Source organism: Labrus bergylta, chromosome 11 (assembly GCF_963930695.1).
Source record: "Labrus bergylta chromosome 11, fLabBer1.1, whole genome shotgun sequence".
In the NCBI taxonomy this organism is placed as follows: Eukaryota; Metazoa; Chordata; class Actinopteri; order Labriformes; family Labridae; genus Labrus; species Labrus bergylta.
The window spans coordinates 23,006,034-23,028,925 of record NC_089205.1 but is presented as its reverse complement, the minus strand read 5'-3'; the positions used below and the strand labels follow the sequence as shown (position 1 = coordinate 23,028,925).

The window sequence follows — 22,892 nt, the reverse complement described above, 5'->3', positions numbered from 1 at the left end:
CACGTATGGAATTGATAAGCGCCTTGGAATTATGGTTTTGTTTTTGTTTATCCGCTCCAGGTTTTTTATTGCAGTTAGTGTCTCAGTAGTGTCATGGGAACGTGTGAGCCGCTCACATTGATTTCTCCCACTGCAGACTCTCAGGCTCACTGAGTTATTCCCCAAAAAACAACGAACTGACGCTTCACCCACAAACCTTTGAGGTGTTTTTTTTTTTTTTTGTGTGTGTTTCACAATGGAACTGAGCTATTTTCTTTGTTGTGGCAATAATTTCCCTCCTGTCTGTCGTCTTTTTTCCCCCCCGACAAAACATTCCCAGTCAACATCATGATCTGACCTGATGTGGAAAGTATGCACTGCAGCCTTTCTTCCATTCCTTCTCTCTGAGGTGCCTGCTTCAGATCTGCAGCTCTTTACAGTTTTGATGATTTGAACTAATGTGTTAATCAAAGACTGATTGAGGATCCTCGTAAATCTTGATTTTGCAAATGGAAATAAAGCAGTTGTGTGGGATGGTCTAACAATATGTCACGGAAACAAAGACACATTCTGCCTTGCATTATTTTTTTTCCCCTCCCTTGTGCTGCAAAGAAATTTGATTTGATTACATGCTGCTGTATATCTCTGCATTACACAACACTTGAAAGAGAATTTCAGATTTTGTTAAATATTAATCATGAATACATTAACATGCTCAGATGCTTTACGGTCTTTACTGTTACAAAAATGAATCAAAACACATGAATCCATAACATTATATAACTGAGAATATTTTAAGGACTGTGTGTATGCTTGCTTGCTGGCTCCTAAATGCATTTTTGCACCTCAGAGAATCGTGGGTTTCTCCGTTCATCTGGGGTCCACAGCGGCTTCTTGCACAGGGATTCACATCAAATGCTCCTGTGTAACTCCTGCTGTACTGCTCAGCTAAAGGTAGTAATTTCAGGTCTGAAGAAGAAACTCCTCTGAAGTTCTTTTAAGGGTCTGAAGAAGAAACGGCAGAGTTTCTCCGTATGACAATCCCTGGATTCCCTCTGATCCTGAGCTGTAATGACACAGCCCTGGTTAGAGCCTTTTTATATCCTTTCACTCTCATCAACATGCCGGCGTTCACCGAATTGATTCTCTGCCACAGGAGCCACGATCAGCCGGTCTATTTTCTCCCAGAGCTGAGCCCATGACATTCACTGTCCTTTTCGGCTGACACTGGTGAAAACACAGATGTCTTTTTCACGTCTGCATCTCCACCTCCGATGCTGTAGCCGCTTTGTGGAGCCCGTCTACATTAGCATGTGGATTCATTTCTGCTTGTTATCTGGCCTAGATGTAGTTAGGCAGTCCTAGTTGGTAGGCAGAGCTTTCTGGCATTCCTTTCCTGTGCTGCCATCCTCGCATCCCAAAAACTGATAGCAGGGCAGACATGGCGGAGGGGATTAAGCTAATGTGATGGCAGAGCCACCTACTAGGGGGCCCCACGGGGTAATTTCAAGAGACAGGCCTTGGCATCCAGGGAATAACTTGTCAAGACCTGGCTACAGGCTAATATTGTGGATATTAATCCTTAATGTAATGGCCTTGACTAGATTTTACTCTTGTCTCTGTGCGCAGCTTAAAGCGCACTCATAAGTCTGTTTAATCACTGACATAAAGCAATCCCTCAAGGATTTTCCGGAGTTTTACAGTAATTATTGCGTACCGAAAATGCTTGTTTTCCTCGCTGTTGCCTCTGTGAGAAATTGCCAAGCTATTTGCATATGTTGGTTGTTCATTTGCAGCTATTTTATGAGCTGCTGGCAGAGGAGCACTTTGTTTTGTTGCAGAATAAACGTGATGAAGTATTAAAATCACGATCCGTGTTATTTCCACAAAAGGGGGTGTGAGGCTTGTTTGGAACAGGTCAGAGCATGCTCCCCGTCGGTATCTGTTCACGTTCGATAAGGTGAAAGCATATCACAGAGGTGACGGCACACACATCAGTCTGTGTGAGAGCGGCAGCCTATTTTTCCTTTTTCTTTTTTTAAACATTTTCAGTATGACATTGACCAAAGAATGAGCGAGAATCCACATAAAAACAGAGTTTAAATTGATTTCACCTTCCAGGATGGCATGATGCAAAAAAAAAAAGAAGAAAAGCATAGCACAGTTTTGCATTTCTCCTCCTCATTATTGAAAACCTTCTTGAATTATTTAAACCCACAGACACGAGTCTTCCTAAAAACGATGCTGACCTTCCTCAAAAGCATCCGAGAGAACACCTCGTGGTTAGAGTTTGACCTTGCTGTCGTCTCACCCCCCCCCCCCCCCCCCCCCCCCTTCCCCCACAGACAGAGTCTCGTACAGCTATGTTTTGTAATATTTTTGGAATCCTCATTGTTCAGTTACAGCGACTCCTTCATGACTGACAGACTCTCTCTTTCTCTCTCGTTCTCAGGTCTGCTCATAGGATCTGGCTGTGCACTCTATCCTTTGGGATGGGACAGTGAGGAAGTACAGCAGACCTGCAACAACAGCTCGGACCAGTTTCAGCTGGGTAAGTTTAGCAGGCAGATCCAACACTAACACGCACGCACGCACGCATGCACACACACACACACACACACAGCCTGTGTAAAGAGCCCAAATAACAAACTGATCCTTCAACCATGACTGTGTTAATTTATCTTGTGTTAGCTGAACGTAGCCGTCCCCCTACAGATAAAAAACGATTGAAACAATGAACACTGAGAACACTCTTTTCAATCTGCCCCCTGATATTCTGCCTTTTCTTAGGAACAAAGCAGACACACACACACACAACATTAAAAAAGTCAAAGAGAGTCTCCAGTCTCTTTCTAAAGTGTTTCTTAGCTATAAATATGTGCTGAGAATAAGCTGGGCCTGATTTGTGTTCTGTATTCAGCCGGCGTTCTCCGTACTATCTCCCAGACAGAGATATGTTACTGTATCAGATAGATGCTGGAGTTATTCATACTGCTGCTGCTCTTTTATTTAACGCTAATCGTATAATATCAGATTTTTTTTTAAACATATACAACACATATCATCAGACCTTAAGGATAGACGCTTGCTCTGACAGCAATGCAGAGAAGTCGGTCTGTATTACCTGGAAAGGTAGGCGGTTTTACGGCAAACCAACAGGTGTTGCAGCGATGGAAACGGGCAAGCATAAGGTTTAGATATTACTGATTGCACCCAACCTAAAAAGCCTCTGCATTTTGTTTTTATACACTCCACGAGCAAGAAACGTGGTTCTGTGTTTTTGTTCAACTAAATAACTTTAAAGAAGTGTGGATTGTTACAACTACTGTCCCAGGTGAAGTGTGATTCTTATTATCCCTTTATAATACTAATATATCTAATTTAGTCTTTCTTTCATTCTTACCGCCTCACCAGTGCCACGTCTGGAAAAAAAAAGAGGGAACAAATATCACGAGGGAAAGGCTTCATAAAAGGGATGGAGTCATTCAAAGTCACCTGGTGCATCCTCGTCATTCTCGATTCTGAGATATGTTGTGTTCAAAGTCAACATCTGGACTTTAGGATAGCGCTAGCGCAAAGAAAAATATGTATGAGAAGGATTTTGCTGTTGGAAACCAGGGATGTAATGCTAAATGTCACTGCAGCTACTCGCCTTTGATATTTGTTAGATCAGAAATGCGGGATGACATGTCTTTGCTTACGTGCAGAAAGACTCAGAGATCGCAAACCTTAGAGAGGAGATATTAAAACTTAGATGTGTTTCATTGTGCGACCTCTCCGACTTCATCACAACACGAGTCAACAATAGACAGGCAGGTAGCAGATAACGCATAGATTATTATTAAGAGAGATACAAATGGAAGCCTAACTCGGAAAGAAAAATCAAAAACATCCCAAAATGGTCTCATGGGGATCGGGTTTTAAAGAGGCCTTCATAAATCTGAGGTCTACAGATCGGTAAGAAAACCAAAACACTAATGAATGGCTTTCAGGCAAGGGTCACTATGAACCGTATCACTGATAGAAGTTTTGTATAAATGATCATTTTGGCCTGATGATGGCGCTACAAGAAAGGTCAGTGTGACCCCCAAAGAAACTGGACTCACTCACAGCAGACCAGGATCATCCAGAGCCAATACCCAGGAAACTTGACCGATCAATGATGTGTTATCAAAGGGATCGTCTAAACTGATAGGACCATAAAGACCTCTACACGATGAATATTTATGTCTTATTTCATGATAATCTGGTCAGCAGTTGGTACTCTGGACAGAAGGAAGGACAAACTCCTTGAAATAAATCCAAGGCTCTAACACAGTTTTTTATGGATTTCCTGTCAGTTGAATTATAGATGACCGTAGATTACAGCTCAGTCAGATGACAGATTCGACTGTTTTTGCAGCATTTGTATCAAACCCGTTAGATTTAATATAGGAGGACATAGCTCTGACTGATCTAAATTCCTAAACATCCTCTTAATTACTGAAATGTCACCACAAGTAATTATGTTGGATAATTATGTGATTTTCTCTTTGAAAGAACAGGGCGCTCACTATCAAATGTTGCTAACAAGTTTGTTTGCATCACTCGGCTGTTCTCTGCCTCTGGCATATTAAGTTGACTCGCTGAAGATGACAGCGCCCGTTGTTTCAGTTTCACCTCCTCGTGGGTTGCGCCCTTGACAGGAACATTGTGATGTTCTCCCTCGAGATCAGTGTTTCACAGAAATGATGCGTCTCGTCTACTGCAGCTTTAAATCTCTTCTTCGTAGACTCATTCATTAATCATGAAGAGAACATTCAGCACTTCAGTCGTTTAAAGATAACTTTGATTTTAGCTGTAGGTCACATTAATGGAATGTACAGTATGTCTAAGAGACGTGCTCTTGTTTATTTCTACAGAATTAATGCATGCAAAAAGTTATTGCTTAGAAAAAGCAATACAACTTGAGAATTATGGACAAAAGTATTTTCAGTTTTGGCTGTTAGATCCGGTTTCAACAGTGTGGCGACATTTCGACATGAATTGTTAATGAGACGCTTCCTCTTCCAGCTCAGCTGGTTATTAGATAATGATTTTATTTGATCAGATATCCTCATAAAATACGATGTTTTAATGAGATGTCTTGATGGTCATTAAAACCTTTTCAAATTGAAGCGTAAGATTTAAGTCACATCTTTGTTTGACGTTGCAGAGGATATTCTCGGAGGATTATAAAGATGCGTCTTTTGGTGGAACTTTGTGTTTTCTCTTTGCTTTTAGAGTTTGGCTTAGTTTCTGCGTTTTTCTCAACCTGTGAGTGCAGTTTCCACATACCAGACGGTCTGTTTGCATACTACATTCAGTGCATTTGTTTTAACAGTGCTAACTCTTTTTTCACAGGAAGGAGGGAAATGTTGTGTCATGTGTAGAAATGTTAAGTGCAGTTTACAATATTGTCTTTTTTTTTTTAACACAAACATGTTAACCACTGAGCCAAGGAAAGAGGGAGTAGTGTTATACAGTCAGCAGCAGTAATAGATGATATATTTAAAAGGAACATGTTTATTGTTGGTGAACTGCAACAGACATAACAGCTGGATGAACATCAGGCTGTCACTCTAAAGCCAAACCTTACTATTAATGCTCACAGAAAACCATGAACACTGAGTAATTCTACCGCTGTGACTTCTTATGAACACAAACGTGTATAATGGAGGTAGAAATTCCACAGTGGGTGCATGAATGAATAATGAATTATGCACCAAGGTTCAGTGAGAGTTGTTAAATCTTTTGAACAGTCACTACGTGTACACTACAATGCAGTGCAGGGTAAAAGCCTCATTAAAACTCAAAAGTCTCTCATCCTGTAAATATTAACTTTGCTGATCCTCCTGCACTTTATTTATTTAATCGTATTATACTTTTAAGCTTGAGCTCTTCTCTATTGGAATGGGTTTTTTTTTTACCTTAATCATAGTGGTGATGCTAGCATGATCAGCAGTTTTTTTTTTATAAATGTAGAGGGAACAGTTCAAGTCTCTTCAGACACTCAAACATTCTGGTTAAACTGAAACAAATCAGCTGTTCCTCTGCCAAACTCTTATCTGTTCTCATTTCATTGAAATCCATTCCTGGGTTTTTGGAGATATCCTGCTGACAGACAGACAGACAGATAAAATAAAGAGTGATAGGATATCACACTGAATCCTCTTCTTTCCTCTGCAGGTTCCTGTCAGATCGGCTGGGCATATTACTGCACAGGGGCCGGGGCGGCGGCTGCCATGCTGCTGTGCACCTGGCTGTCCTGTTTCGCTGGGAAGAAGCAGAAGCAGTACCCGTACTGACAGGAAGCATCGGGGAGACGGGGACGGGAAGAGACCTCGGGAGGTACGGCAGCGCGGGAGAGGACTCTGACTGTATGGACTCCTCAAAGCAGTACAGCACACCAGGCACCAAAGACAGCAAGTCATTCTGGTGCTCTGCACATCATGGACACTACTCGTCAGACAACTGCAGGGACTGTTTCATTATGCAGCACAAACACGTGGCTTTGAAAACTGGGTCTTCTCTTAACAAGCTGTTCATAAATGAAATAATGTACGGACCAATCCTCTTTGTAAAAAAAAAAAAAAAAAAAATGTTACATGACTATTTCTTTAACAAAAAAGAATATTCTCTCTTTTTATGTCTTCCTCCTTTTCCCTCAATGTTTATGTGATAGTGTGCCCTGTGATGAAGAGAAAAGTAATATTGCTTCATTGTAACGTGAAGTGTTTCTGTCTCCTCTTCATGTCTCATCCTTGCCTTAAATACAAACTGAAATGCAATAACCCTTATAACGTAAAGCAATCCAACTGTGGCTGCCTGCTTCCTCGACTCAGCCTGTACAGATTCCCAAAAAGTCTAAGCAGAGTTTATTTAACACATTCATAAGATATACGTTGTGTATGATAATGTATTTTATCATATTAGCACATGTTTTGTATCCACTCTTCAATTTATTCTTTGTCATTTTACTTTGTTCTTTGTAAATAAATGTTTATTGAATTCTGCTTTCGGATTGTTATTTCAGGCACAGAGTACACCCTGAGGTAAAGTGAACAGGCCTTCACTCACATTCCTCAAAGCGTTTCCCATGACCTCTTGATCTTGGTGGTGTTCTATGCATGTGGGAGTCCTCTCTCTCTCCCCCGAATCGATAGAGAGGATAAGACCGGGCAGTGCTGTGAATTTAACTTTTCCCTATTATCGATGAGGGAAATCCTGTGACCTCTCGTCGGATGATTTCCCTTTTGACCTGGTTTTAAACTTCAAAGTGTCTGAGTGTTTAAGGCAAAGCCTGAGACGCAGCCATACACCGGGGCATTGATCAGTCAGCTTCATGTCCAGAGGTAGCTCATAGAACCTCAAGCTGCCTTAATCGTGTGAATACAAGTAATGGTATAACCTTTTCCTACCAATTAGCACAGCTGTATGTGTGTCAACAGAGGCCCAAGCTGCACCGAGCTTTCTGTTACTATTTTTAGTCATTTGTTTCTTTCTGTTTTCCTCCTTTGATTAACAAACAACACTTCAGAGAGTCATCCCAGCCCCAGTGTTCAAAGTCAGCTCATTTACAATGCAGCTGTTCTCCATGTATTGCCCTCATTAGCATGCCCATTTTCTCACAATGCGCGGCAGCCCCCAGATAATAGTAAACCCCCCTTTCCCCCATCTCAATCCTCACTTGTGAAATCTCCCTCCGTACTCGCTGTTTAATATGTTAGCATAGCTCCTCTGCATGCTACTCCCTCTGTGATCTGCTGCTGATTGATATCACCAGTGATTGTTACAGAGTGTCAACCAGATGCCTCATCAGCAGACGCTGACACATTGGGGTCAAGTTGGAGCATTCCCTCCTTTATATCAGCACCCGTACCTCATACTGACAGGGTGCACGATGCAATCTGAGGTCTCGTTCCTCATAGACGGCTGATTGTCTGAAAACATGCAAAATGTGTGGTAACCTAAATATTATCTGCTGTGTTTTCGGCTCATCCCAACTCCATGAAGGTATTTTTCAAGGGAGTTGGCAGGAAATATTCTTGAGGAAAATGAAGCTGTTGGTGTTCACACACACACACACAACACACAAACAGTTCACGTCGAATACTTCAGGAGTTTTTGCGCATGTGTGGAAACACCATATCTGTGTTGTTTTACATTGTAGAAGAGATTTTTTTGAATTTCAGTAAACCAACATTTAACAGTGCCTGTTAATTAAACAGAGATATAAAGCAAAATGTTGTGTATTGTGAAAGATAGAATCAAGTAACACGTGCATAGCGTGCAAAGTTTGAGCAGAAACTCTGGTTTTGTTCAGTGAAACCGATGCAGAAGTTCAAAATACTGCAGTTCTTTGAGGGTCCATACATAGACTGTAGCTCTTTGAAGCCAGCCCTCCCCATCCCCATATTTCCTGTCTGTCTTCACTGCCCAAAAAGAAAAGTAGTCGAAATGTTTTTTTTATCTTTTCATTCTCATGATCCTAAAAGGAAATGCTGCAATAGAAGTTAAGAATAAAGATAAACCAACACATACAATCATAACAAAAGTAACTGCACAAATTACAGAAGTAAATGCTACAGACGATTACAGGCATGCAAATGTTTGTCCGCATTTAAAAACACCTTAATTGCACATAGCGTCTTTATTGGGGCAAAAGCTCTGAATCACCTTCAGAGAGTTCAACCTTGGCCGCTAGTTAGATACTTCCACATCAATTAATTCTTTCGAATTAATTTTCCTTCCCCGACAGTACGCCAGCAAGATAATTACTGCCCTTAAGAGCAGCTCTGCTTAAAAAAGGTTTTGTGCTACCATAATACCAATCTCCACAGAGATATTGCATAATTGATATTGCCGCGGGAAAGCAAGAGATGGAGCCATGACTGCAATCATGAAGAAGCTGCTTACCAAAATAGAGGTCTCTCGCCCTCATCACCCCTCAGCAGCAGTTATTACGTTGTGGATTATTATCGGTGAGTGTACTGGCTCAGGAGTAAACACCAACTTCAAGTGAGTCATCTGTGGCAGTCACACAGGTGTTTCACAGAATTCAAACAATCACTGTGTTCAGAAAGTCGAGGCGTTTGGGCAAAAAGTGAGTTTTTGATCGACGTGTTCTGTTGTTGTTCTTTGCTTTGCTTTAAAAGTCCTTGAACTTCCAATCACAGTACGTCTCCTTTTAGAGATCTAGAACTTAAAGAGTTCATGTTGACAGGGACACAAAATGAATTCATGACAACGTTCAACAGACAAAGTGAATCAGCAAAGAGGATCAAAAGGCTGTTAGGCAAAGCTCACAGGCAGGGATATATGGATTACAACTCAAGGTTCACTGGTTCAGCTGCAGGGACACAGAGAGGCAGCGGTTGGCAGAGGTTATGTATTAGCAGTTAGTTTGAATCCGCACAGTGAAGGGGAATATTTAAGTAACAAAGCCTCCCCAATATTAATAGTGCCACAGTCTACCTTTAAAAAGCAATGCACGCCTACGCAGGTGTTTACGATTCATGCCTATTACACCTCTGCTCAGAGTTTTATTTCTCCCAATGTGCTTTGATTGGCTTCTTCTCATTGCCTCAAAGTTTGCCTTCAAGGTGTTCTGCTAGTTAGCTCTTTCACCCCCAAGCCATGTTCTTGCTTTACCCAGGAGTACAGGGCTCTGTGTTCCCGCTTAACAACGACAGTGTGACAGTGTGACAGTGTGACAGTGAGACGACTACGAGAACCCCCGGTCTCTGGAACCAAATGAAATGCAGGTGTCGTCCCTTTAATTATTTATACCTAAACTTTCCTTCCTCGTACTGAAGAAATGTTTTCTGTAAAATAACAATTGCATGGTTTTATTTTTTCCTCCTCTTACCTATGCAACATAGTTCAACAGCCAGAAGTGGGCTGCTCAGAATAACTATGAAATCATCTGCGTGGGTGTAACATTGCCTTGCAGGTCATCAGAAGCGAAGTTGATTATCAAACATCGGAAAAATAAAGAACAATTTGCAGATGGAGCCTGGGGTTATTGTTGATGTGCCTGCAGGATGATAGCTTCCAGCCTATCAAACTTATTATGTATCTAAATAGAGCATACGTTAATACAGGATGGGAAAAAAATGTTTTATAAAGTTTTAAACATGATGCAACTTTAGCCACACCCAGACATCTGTGGTGCTTCTCCCCATGCTTTGAAATGCAAATTGTTGCCTTACCTGTCTTCTCTGAGATCAGACATAAAGTAAACCTGTGGGCTATATACGTCTCACCACTTTAGCAATAACAGGTGCCAATTTTTCCTTATAGAAAAGGATTAAACATCAAAATCCCAAATGCTCTCTTCATCCCCTCCCTCCTCCTTTTTTTACCACTTATTCCTATCATCCCCTCCAAGTTTCTTTTCCTGGTAGGAGAAGAGTGGCACCGAGGGATCAGATGAAAGAAGCAGGAGTGGAAAAGCTTAGGTATCCTCCCACAGATGTCTTCCTGTGTGCCGTTTGCTTCAGTGAAAAACTAGAGGATGCAGGTTGGCATCACCTTTCAAGCTACTTCAATACGAGTTAAATCTCAGGCAGTAAAAAAAATGTTCAAAGCCTGGGTGAGACCTGGCAACAGCAACTTCATCTTTTTTAAAGACCAAAAGTACTATTCACAAATTTCCAGAGAGCTGAAATCAAACCCTCTTGGCACATTTTGAAAGAATAAAACAAAATACTGTGAGCTTCTCAAAGCTTGCAAAGATGAGACAATTCCCATTCAATAGTGAATGATGTCCCTGAATGAAGCTCTGTTGCACTATTTAAAGAAAAAAAAAACCCAACTTCACAGCCTCCTCTTCACTCAGGAAACAGATTGAGATGGAGAACAACAGGCATCCCACAGAATGTAAATATTTCCCGACCCAATGAAAGCCTTACTGTAATGTGAGATATATACTGTGTGCAGAGGAGAGTGGCATACTCTGAGCTGTTATCTAAACCTTGTCACAACACAGAGCTTCTGTTCAGTGTAATCAACTCTGCTATCCAGCTTCTGCAGAACAGAAAACCTCTGAGGAGAAACATGGTGATGCTTTTATCCTTCACCAAAGGCTTGTGTGCATTGGACTCCAGATCTGCTGCTGCTATAACGCCCTTTCAAACTTCCTATAATATTTTTAAAGAGATATTACTCATATGAAGTGCATCACCTGTCCCTGCAGAGGAGCTCTTCCAGGAGGTCTTTGATAAAAGTTTATCCCAGCATGATCTCAGTCACAAACAGCTCTCTGGACACTGGTATTCATCCCGTTTCAAGCAAACAGTACTTCAGCTTCTATTAAAGAATTCAGCCTTGATCCCTTAATCCTCAGTAACCACTGACCTGACTTTAAACTGCTGTTTGGGCCAACCAACAATGATATGGAATAATTCTATATTTAAGAGGCTCAGGCCATCTCAAAGAAAGCCACTGTCATTGTTGGCCGATTAAAGTCACTCCACCCTATGTTTGGACAAGAATAAACGTCTTTGCAAATGCAGGGTTAAAAACGTTATGCTTCATAATAACACAAATCACTGCATGCTCCCTGTCCTAAAAATAACTGATTAAAGAGTGATCTTCTATGTCAAACAAGAAGTTCCCAGTGGTAAAATGCCGTATTTCCTGCGGTTTGAGGTAATTTCCTTGAGTTCTGAAAGTATTCCTGGGACAATTTCCTCTGGTATTTCTCTGGTACCCTGAGACTTGTGTGGAATTTCAGGACACCTACCACACGACTGTACCACAGGTTCTGCTGTAAGTTACCACATATTCTGCATGTGGTGCAGTCCTGTGGTAAAAGTCCCCAAATACCTCACAAGTTCCTGAATACCAGAGACAAATACCACATGAACACAGAAAATACGACAGGTCTAATGGGCTCATGTGCTACCAGCATGTTATCTTTGTCTCACAGGGATTTAAGAAGGGAAGAACTGAAAGAATAATTGTGATTATTGTGTTATTGCCATGTGAATATATCAATGAATTCAATGAGAAAATGCCCAATCAAATATATTATCAGATGTGTCCGTTTCCATGCTCTTGTTTTTGTGTTCTTCTGCCTTCTACTGGACAAATTTGGTTACTGCATCTTTTACTCAAGTTTTGATCCAAAGCTAACCCTAGAGTCAGATAATAATATTCATTTATTTACCCTACATGTTATTTCACTTGGCTTTTTGCTTCTTCTTTTTTTTTGCTACACACAGGTACAGACTTTGCCCTGTGTATTTGGTTAATGATGTTCCAGTCATTAGGTTGTTTCTCACTTTCTGTAGGTCTCATGTGTTCTGTTAAGTTCATAAAAACTTTCATTTCAAGTTCATTTTAAAAAAAGCACAAAGGGGAGGCTACAATGTCTATATGAAGCCTGTGAAGGATGAACAAATAAACAGAAGTGAAGACAAAGAACTGAAACAGAGGGGCAAGATAGGATCTAAGATCTTAAGATAACACCTCTATGTGATGCTCAAACAGAGGCCTTTTTTTATGGTTTTGATAAACGTTCGATTATCTCACAAAGGGACAAAGTAAAGCATACGTTGCAGTGTTGTGTCTGTGATGCACACCTGGTTTCATTTAAGAGAAATCAAAAATGTTAAACTAGAAGAGATGTATTTGACAGATAAACGTAACCATGCAAATCTAAACGATGCTTAAAAATGACTTACTTCATAAAGTGGGTCTGAAAATGTTTTAAATCAGAAAAGAATTCCTGCAGGTTTCTTTTGCCTTCTCCTGTAATTTTTGATGGTTGGAGTTATTGAGCTTCATGAAAAGTATAATAATTTATTCTCTTTTTAAAAAACATACAGTTCTTAGTGTGTTATATGGGAGTGATAGTATCTATCAGTCAAAATAAACAAGTCCTGAAATCTCTAATGGTCCGCTCTGTTTATAAAGAATGCTGACAGGAGTCCCGACCGAAGCATTGAGAAACCTCCACACTGGAGGCTTTTTAACTTCACTCTGTTTGAATATTTATTACCCCACAGATGCTCCACATCAGTCGTCTGTCAGTTTTGAAGCCGCACAAACCAGAAGAGACATGTCACAGCGTCTGACTGATGCCATATGTTATGATTCTGCATTTAAATGCTCTCTCAGCACCACATGGATGTCTCTTTTTTTTGTGGAAAGACAATCTGTGTCTCAACCCTGTTGCCTCAGACAATAAAGTATTTCAAAACACGCGGTCAATGCTTTTACACAAACACTCTTACTTAGACCGGTCCTTTGGCAGCCATGGTGAGATAGTAGGCCTTGTGAAAATGCTTTACTTCAGACACAAATTTACAGCCTTACATTACCATACTTTTTCCAATTGTGCCAATGCATCCTTAACAAATAAACAAAGGGTGCAGGATGCAAAGTGAACTCTTACAGGAGAGTCTTTGGATAATAAAGAGAACATGCTTTCACTCTTGAGTTATTCAGGTTTTACTGGAAAAACAAGGTTCACTGATCTTGAAATACTGAAACAAAGCTGGGTTTTGGTTTTTATAGAAGTATTTTTTATGGGCAAAATGTTATTGTTCTTATTTTATATTTTGTTTCTAAAAAAACACAATAAAAGTTGACGTATGTGCTTTAGGCTGACTCTCATGTTAATCATAACTGGAGGATGCAGATAACCCACTTTCAGATTTACCTTCTGATTTAACAGATCTGAAAATCTAAAGACTCAATAGTTTTCTCGCATAATGAAAAGTCCAAAATAACGCCATGAAAATACAGCCGTCATTGTTGAGTTCAGAGCTCAACTGTGGTTTGTGCGGGGCTGCATTCAGACAGAAGTTCAAAGAGACAGTTTCAAGGCCAGCGGGAAATGTCCATCACATTTCTGCAAACAGCTTGTGTAACACATTCAGCTGGAGCTGTCGTCAAACTGTTGCACCATGCCCAATATTTACCTCATTATTGTCTTTATTTCCCCCCTGTGTAACACTATTTGCTGAGAGCTGCAACCAGATCGCTGCCAGGAGGTAATGAGGCAAATATTGGACATTTGGAGCCACTTTGCAGTCGTTTGGTGTCGTGCATTTGGTTAAGGCTGCATAAGATGTTAGGGAGATGCTGCTGAAAATAAATGGACCATACCAGTGTGTTTGCATGTTTAAGCTTCTTAACCACTAAGCATGGGCACTTAACATTTTGCTGACTGATTATGAATTTAAAACAACTTTCTTTTTTTTTTTTTTAAGCAAACTCTTGAAAACGTCTGTCATCTATTACTGTGAATGTAATCCTCACAGTCTGCATTACATTTGTAAGAACTAAATTCTCATGACACTGTACAAACAGCTAAACGATTGTAGGACTGGGTGAATAGTGAGGGGGGGGTAGTTGTGTTAACAATCTCATGTATGCTTACTGCTTAGCCATCTTGTCTCCTTACACTGCTGGATTTAAACATCTGCTCTGAATATGCTCTGGTGCACAGTATGACATCACAATGTGACTGTGAAAAGAGTGTCATCATGATAGTTCAAACCAAAGAGGATCAGAAGCTAAAATTTGTCTTTTTTATTTGTTTGGGATCAAGCACTTAGTGTTATTCATGAATAATATATTTAGATCACATCAGCGGGAATGACTTAAGTGATGATGATGATGAGAAGCCACAGTGTTACAAGCTGTATGCAAAAACTAACATGCATGTCACAGCTGGTTAGACAGAGGTTTTAAGAACCTACTGTACTCTGCGCTATACTGCTCACCTCTGGTGCAGTCGCATTACAGCTCAAATGAAAAAGCTTTAGGTTTCATTTAATAAATTATATCGATTTAATAAATAAGTTGTTATTTTGAAATACAGAAAACGCACAAAATTAAGGTTTACTCGCCCACGACTATATGATAAACAAAAGAATCATGTGAATAAAATAAAAGTTGAGTGAGAAAACTTTTAGATGGTGGAATTTGGTTGTATAGCTGTATAGGCTCTAGCTGCAAAATGTTGAGGTGATATTTAAAGAATTCTAAATCTTCACCTGGCTTGTTGTGATCAGGTACGTTCTCAACTCAGTGTTTGGTTCGACATGTGCAACACGGATGCTCAGTGGCAGAGTGTAGAAACAGAAGGAAATACCTTTATCTGACTGCTCGGTGTTGTTAAAACTTTGTTCGCCCGAACAGGGACTTGAACCCTGGACCCTCAGATTAAAAGTCTGATGCTCTACCGACTGAGCTATCCGGGCTCTGCACTAAATCTCGTCGAGTCTCTTGAAATAACGCGATAGTTTTTGTTAATCGCGAACAGGTATCGGAAGACAAAAAAATCCCAAACACGCATTTCTCAGTTGTGTATTTGCTACCACACATCAGCCCACAGTTCCTCTCGCTCCTTAGATAGAACCATGTGGTGGGACACTGCATCAAGAGACTCCAGAAAGTGACGACAACACCCTTAAACAAGGAGGCTTTTACCATCTGATCACATTTAAAGACTTGCTCCTGCTCGTCCTGGTGTCCGGACCGTGCAGACATAGTGTAGCTAAAACTTTGTTCGCCCGAACAGGGACTTGAACCCTGGACCCTCAGATTAAAAGTCTGATGCTCTACCGACTGAGCTATCCGGGCTCTGTCACAATAGTGACGTAGATGATTTTAAATAGTCACGTGGTATGCATTGTCAATTACGTTTTTCTTACTTTTAAAAGGTCACTGACAATATAATAATAATTTAAAAAAAAACAAGTAAAAAGTACCAAAACTTTAACTCACGAGAAAATATATTTAACGTTTTGGAATGAATGATGATTATTAATTTTTGATTATTAGTTATGATTAAATTAGTTTAAAAATATGTGGAAACACACGTGTACATAGCCAAAGCTAAAATTAAAATAAAACACAAATTAGCCTATGTACAAATTACGACAGAGGATTAGGGCAACGTTTTTATTATTATTATTATTATTTTTTTTTTAATTTCGACATTAAAGTCGTAAATTTACGAGTTCGAGACCAGACTGCGCGAAAATGATGAAAGTAGAACTCTTAAAGTATTTACAGAATAAAATAATAAAGTCGTTATTTTAGTCTATATCAGGAGAGCAGCATCCTGTTCTCAAATGACAAACATGATGGAGCATCTTGTCCTAAAGGTTTCACTAATAAGGAAATAGGCTACTTCCTCGTGTAGTCGGTAAACACAGTTCAAGAGAAGTTTTCACTTCAACTTGTAAAACCTTGTTAATCTGTAAAACTATAAACAGGACACAAACTGTCTCTGCACATGAGACAACAGACACAAATAGTTGTGTTGGGGCTTTACTTATGCAGATATGAAACTACACATGCTTTTAGCGCATCATCATCATCTTCACATTGTCATAAAATATCATCACCCTGAAAAGATACTGCAAGAAACTGAAGAAAGAACCACACTGACTTGAAGTTGTCTGCAGAGGAAAATACTTTAAAAGTCCTACTTTTCATAATTTTGCGCAGGCTAATTTACAAGTTTAATCTCGTAAATGTACGACTTTATTCTAGAGATTAAAAAAAAAATAATAACGTGGCCCTAGTCCTCCGTCGTAACAAATAAAGAAAACCAAAAAATGTAATATTATTCTCTGTCCTTCACGATTATCTACTGACACCCAGTGGAGGTATCTCGCAGTACAATTTTTGAATGCCCTGGCCACGTCATACAATAATACGGAAGTAGTGGCTTCAACACAGCACGACCCGTCGATATTTTTGTCTTATACATTGGCCCTTCATCATTATTTATATCCTGAATGTATTAACATGAGCACTGAAGACAAACCCACTAAAAAGGCCCTTTAATGCATCGTCTCAGTCCGCTGTAGTTGGATGTGTTATTGTTTGCAGCGTTCTTGTTTTGTCTCTGTGGTTTGTCAAAGGTGCTCTGTGGACAGGTACTCAGTCTCTGTGGACAGGTACTCAGTCTCTATGGACAGGTACTCAGTCCAAAAAGTCATCGGGGAAGGTTCGTTCGGTCGGGCTTTGTTAGTCCGCTGTGAAAGCAGTCAGGATAAATATGTGGTCAAAGAAATCCCGCTGCCAAAGGTATGTGCAAACAAAGACAGAGATGCTGCTTAGGCTCCTGTACTGCAGTTATTTCAGCAACACGTGTAACCTTCGCAGAAACAGACAGACTACAGGTTCCTCCAGAAAGTCTTTCCACCCTCAAAATCACATTTGTGATAAAATTGTGTTTAAAAAAAATGATTTTGCACAATTCTGAAAACCCACACTGCTGCTGCAAACTATAATCCAGACTGTTGTCTACAGCTGGGAGTTGGATATTTAAATGTTATTTGCATTGTGCTGATAACCTACCAGAATTGTTGCCTCCACAGAGACATGTTTTACATAATATAGAATGCATTCATGCTTACATTTCCATTTTTATAGAATCGGTCCAAATTGGAAAATTCAAGGCGAGAAGCCGTGCTGCTGTCCAGAATGAAACATCCAAATATCGTGGCTTTCAGAGAAGCATTGGAAGGTATTCAAAAAATAACCCTCATTATAACCATCTTGTTATCGTTTGACATCTATTTATCATTGTGTGGATTTTAAAAGTGAATGTGATTGTGTTTGTGTAGCCGATGACCTCCTGTGGATCGTTATGGAGTACTGCAGTGGTGGAGACCTGCTCCAGAAGATCCAGAGACAGAAAGCTACACAGTTCTGTGTTGATGATGTAGGTGTTCAAGTGCAAGAGGCTGTTCTAAAGTTGTATGGTCATTTTTAGTTCCACTAAATTCAATCTTGTTTATTTTATAGATCCTGAGGTGGTTTGCTCAGATGTGTTCTGCTGCACAGCACATCCATAACAAACGGGTTTTGCACAGAGATCTGAAGTCAAAGGTACTGTAGTTTCTAGACGTCATAACTTATTGTACGCGTTCACAACGGTTCTCTTTCCTTTTCGTGGAACTGATATTGTGAGGATTTTGTTTGTGTCCTCTGAATCAGAAGAAGAAGTGGATGATTTATTTTATTGGTTGGATGAATGTTGATAGAATCTCATCAGTGAGAGCGCTGCGGAGTGAAATGAACAGCGATGAAATTGCTGATCGAGATAAGATCAAAACATTATTATCCCGCTAATGCATAATATCATCATTCTGCCATGGTTGGCCGCTCTAATTTTTGCCTCATGTTAAGTCATCACTTCTCCTTCATTTCCGTCCCCAGAACATTTTCCTGACAGATAATGAGACAATCAAGCTCGGGGACTTTGGCTCGGCGTGTATTCTGAACAGGTACAGGAAGACGAAGGCAGCAATTTATACTCTGTCTATTTTAGGTAAATGCTCAGTGCTTGATTTGCTGCTGTTGCAACTGATCATTGACTGTATTCTGTAATTATTTTGCAGCTCAAAGGCCTACGCTCAAACATATGTTGGGACACCGTATTATGTGGCTCCAGAAATCTGGGACAACAAGCCATACAACAATAAGAGGTATGTTAGCACGTCTGTTTTCCACTGTTTCTAACACACAAGGTCAAATGAAAATCAAAATGAAACATTCATATATTCACACAAACAGTGAATCACTATCCAGGCCTATATTGGTGAACTAAGGAAGACCTTTTCCATCAGTATTTTCATTTTCCTATACATACATACAATATTTTAATATCACCCTCCATGAGAGAAATAGAGGAAACAGAAACAGGAACAGGATCAGCATACAGCATATTACCATAAACCTGATTACATGAATGTCATGACTGTATAAAACAAAACAGTGGTATTTATTATATTTCAGAATAAAATAGTACAAACAATATGCATTTGAACCACCCCATTTCACAAATGTATAAAACATACATACATGTATGTATGTATTTACATTATTAAGAGCTGCAGCAGTTTTCCAAACTTCAAAAATGGCATCGTATAAGTAAACTTTTGATATCTAAGACTTGACTGTAACTGGGAAGAAGGGACTACAGGCCGGCTTTTTAATGTTACCATGGAACAATCTCATGATCTTCCTAGAATTTCCATTTTCACTCATTGTGTCCTCCCAATGAGTTCCATTAACAAAGCTTGTGACCGCACTGCTTGTCATTTTACCGTCTTGGATGTTGTGTCAGTGTATGCATCAACAAAGTGGAGTTTTCAAAGCAGTCTGTGCTCTCGGCTCGGGGGTGATTATGTAACTCATGTACGGGTTTAGCAGTGTCGTATCACTCGCGCTGTGCCGGTACATGACGCGTGTCTGCAGCGAATGAATAACCATGTCTATGTTTGTGTGTTTTGTAGTGATGTGTGGTCTCTGGGCTGCGTCCTCTACGAGCTCTGCACCCTGCGACACCCGGTATGCCCCGCCCCCTCTGTTCCCATGCAGCAAGGGTTTGACTGTGGCCCTCCTCTGCTCTTATTGCACTATCTCACTGTTTCCATCTTATTGCACAGTGAGATACTATGAAAGCATTGTTGTAGAACAACAGAGGCCCAGTATCCTCAGCTGAGTTAGATTTTCTGCTGTGTATTTTTTGTGGCTCAGATGTTGCGTTGTGGTTTGTTGTCCCAGCGATCCTCCTTCTTGTGTTCAGTTCCAGGCCTCCAGCTGGAAGAATCTAATTCTGAAGGTGTGTCGGGGTGCATACCCTCCCCTCCCCAAGCACCTGCCCTATGAGCTGCAGTATTTGATCAAACAGATGTTCAAGACCAACCCAAAAGACCGGCCCTCCCTACACACCATCCTCACCTCCCATCGTGTTTCCAGACTGCTGCGCACACATCTGCCCTCTCAGGTAAAAACACACCTGTCTTTGAAAGTGCCGCTCACTGTGGTCGAGCTTCCAGCCTGGTGACAGTCACTCAAGCAGTTAAACCTGAAATGATTTTATGGCTGGCTATCCATCATTGAGACATTCTGTCACAACGTTGTGTTGAGGTGAGAATTTAAACTCTTACACAACTCCCCCAGCTGTGTCGACCCCGCGTGGAATCTGACCTTTGACAAGCTGCTTGTTGGTTCAGATGGCCGCTGAGTTTGTGTTGTGCGTTTGATTTACTGCACTGCTTTGAATCTTTTACAGGCGATAGAGACGGAGCGACAGGGGGGGCGTCCGGGTCGATGGGATAGGGAAGAGGGACAGAAGGTGGCTGATCTTCTGGGAAAGAAAAGTTTAATAAAAACTTCAACATTTGAAGGTAGAGTCTAAGAAGATAAGAATGTGCTGCGGCTATTTTGAAACACATAACTCACATTTTTGTGGAGATTGAAACTATACATATATGTGACAAAGAATCACTGCTATATAGGGAATGCATGTTTTTATTTCAGTCAGTCAAACTGCATTAGAAGAAATCATTTCAGATATTTTGATTTTGAAAGTCTAAGAAAGATAAAAAAAATAAAACCACAGAAAAGCAAAAATCAACAATGCATTCTTTTTAAAATTTGAACAAATCTTTACGATCTACTTGAAAATCTCATGCAAAGAGAGTTGCAAAACATTTTAAATTTGGTTTAAATTTTAGTTTTACATTTTTTCTCTTCCTGTTTTTTCTTTCTATGCATGTCTACTGAATAGAAATGTAAACAAGAAAATTTACACACACACACTAAAAAAACAACCCAAATGTAACATTTGCCCTCAGGCGTGGAGTCACCTGGAGCTCACTGTGAAAGCAGAGACCCGGGTCCTCGAAAGCAGTGGGCGGCTGAGCCTTCAGACACGGTGCTGAACATGTTGGCCAATGCCAGCCTCATCTCTTCTGACAGCCTGGCATCAGCCACTCAGTCCAGCACAGGTTCATCATTTTCACTTCCTAATTTTTTGCAACAAAAAGAAAAAACCAACACACAGTTTCTGAAAGTGTCAGTTATATCGCTGTCTTTGCAGGCGCGTCGGAGGAGCCGGAGGAGAGCCGGCAGAGGAGACGATGGCAGACAGATCCTCCTGAGAGACTCTTGAATCTGTTGGAGAAAGCTCAGCTGAACAGAGCCTTCAGCACCTTTTTGATAAACAAAGGAGGTCTGTTATTTTCTGACAAGATCTAATGTTAGTACACGTTACTTGTCAAGTGCGGTGTTGTAGTTTCATTTTCATTTTCAGGTGAGGACCTTCTGGTGGGGCCTCTCTCTCAGCCGCAGGGCGATGACACCGATGGTCTGGAGCCGGAGTTGGCAGTGGATGAGGACCGACTGCTTCCTCGATCTGATGATGAGGACACGTAAGTAACCCGGTCGAAAGACTTTTAAACATATTACAATGGACTAGAACACTTTATCTTATATATCAGCAGGACAGAAAGGGACAAACGTGAAGGTTTCTTGTTTTATTTGGATTTTAAGGGAACCATTACTGATGAAGCATAGTGTCATCATTTTATGTAAGGATATTATAAAGACCATAAGGCTTATGTGTTGGTTTTGACAACAAGTGAAGGAGAGGGATGACTTTAAAATGAAATACTCTGGAGCCTGCAAAAACACCCAACTCACCCTAAAAAGCACATGAACCACAGGTTTCTTGAACAGAGCGTTGTATGACTCTCTGTTGGATATCTTTTGAATGTCTGGAATGCACCTTGTTTGTATGGTTTGTTTCTGTGACTCTCTTGTAGGTATGAGAACAAACTGAAAGAGTTGTGTATTTTTTGTTTTCCTCACAGAGACTTTGAGGACGACTCTCCACGTGACTGGATTGATGAAGTCGAGAAAATGGTTTCAGAACACTAAAGACGCATTTCTTCTGCGCGTACACAACCACAGGGTCGCTACTATTTATGTAACTGTAATTAAATAAAGCTGATTTCACTTGACAAATACATTTCATTGATGAATGAGAGGCCAAGTATCTCTCTGATAAATGAGGACAACTTTTACTGTAGGTTTTATACAACTTTACAATTGGAGGACTCCAGCCTCCATTTATGGTGCACGCACCCTAACCACTAGGCTACTGGTGCCCCCAGTTTGTTTGTTTTATATCAAAGGTTGTATGGTCTGCACTGATATTTATGAAGTTGTTGCTTTGCTTCAATAAAACACTAACATTTCAAATACGTTTGTCCAGCTTTTTTGTCATAACCCTCTTCTTTGTCAGAGATATTTGAGTTGTGGGTGTGTGCTTTCGTCTCCTGTTTGATTTGAACATCTGCTGTGTACTGGTCACATTACCAGCGATAACATTCCCAGTAGATTGAATCCGTCTGGAGGCTTCTGTTTGGCCTGTCGGGAAAGCAGGAAATATTAGACTCCGAGCAGCTGGGTCTCCGTGGGGTCACAACATTTTGAGCCTCTTTTGATGTCTTATTTCCTCTGCAATATCAAAAGTAGACTAAACACGTTCAGTCATTTGTGTTCTTTGCCTTTTATTCTCTTGATAAGACACTGACAGACCCTTTAGGGGCTGTGTTATTTTTAATTTGCTGTGACCACAGTGCTGCAGACATGGAGATGACAGAGCTGCTGTTTCCTGCAGTTGGTGCTGATTACGTACCACTAGGGGGAGTCGACATCATTTGTGGAGCTTTTTCCAGGGAGTGAGAAAAGCTATATTGTGGTGTAAACAAGATTTATTTTTTTAATTTTACACTATTGTTGACATCCTTTCCATTTTTAGAATAAGATGTGGTTAGATGAATCGGGTAGTTCTCCTCCTTGGATGTAAATTTAAGAGACTGAGTTCTTGATTTTGGCCTCCTGCAGTGCAAAAAGACATCTAATATATGGGTACACATAGAGCCTGTTACTGTCTTTGTTTTCCCACACTAAAAGCTGGTTGGTGAGGAATAGAAGCCTAACCAGACATTTGGTAACCACAAAAGAAAAAGCAAGCCACACCCATGACCGTTTGGGGTTTCAACAGGATGCAGATACTATAGACCCTCGAGTCAACAAAAACCATAGTGGTGCTGATTCAC

General features: G+C 40.4%; 2 protein-coding genes and 2 non-coding genes across 4 annotated transcripts in view; 2 read left to right on the top strand and 2 right to left on the bottom strand.

Annotated features, from left to right (window-relative positions):
• lhfpl6 (LHFPL tetraspan subfamily member 6) overlaps positions 1-7,013 on the top strand; it is a 43,165-nt gene extending 36,152 nt beyond the window's left edge. Inside the window, exons 3-4 of the mRNA XM_020646322.3 lie at positions 2,432-2,530; positions 6,187-7,013. Coding sequence (XP_020501978.1) covers positions 2,432-2,530; positions 6,187-6,305 — 218 coding nt within the window. The 3' untranslated portion in view covers positions 6,306-7,013. The remainder of the gene's footprint in view (positions 1-2,431; positions 2,531-6,186) is intronic.
• An 8,132-nt stretch (positions 7,014-15,145) lies between these two features.
• On the bottom strand, positions 15,146-15,218 carry trnak-uuu (transfer RNA lysine (anticodon UUU)). Its single transcript has one exon. It is a non-coding gene; the product is annotated as a tRNA-Lys (tRNA).
• A 309-nt stretch (positions 15,219-15,527) lies between these two features.
• Positions 15,528-15,600, bottom strand: trnak-uuu (transfer RNA lysine (anticodon UUU)). The gene has a single exon. It is a non-coding gene; the product is annotated as a tRNA-Lys (tRNA).
• Positions 15,601-16,673: 1,073 nt separating this feature from the next.
• On the top strand, positions 16,674-22,029 carry nek3 (NIMA related kinase 3). The gene is made up of 13 exons (XM_065960674.1): positions 16,674-17,058; positions 17,407-17,500; positions 17,601-17,698; positions 17,782-17,865; positions 18,196-18,263; positions 18,378-18,464; positions 19,275-19,329; positions 19,568-19,768; positions 20,057-20,171; positions 20,622-20,774; positions 20,867-20,998; positions 21,080-21,197; positions 21,639-22,029. Exons 1-13 carry the CDS (start codon positions 16,843-16,845, stop codon positions 21,703-21,705), a joined length of 1,488 nt encoding a protein of 495 aa, XP_065816746.1. The 5' UTR covers positions 16,674-16,842; the 3' UTR covers positions 21,706-22,029.
• Positions 22,030-22,892: the final 863 nt, after the last annotated feature.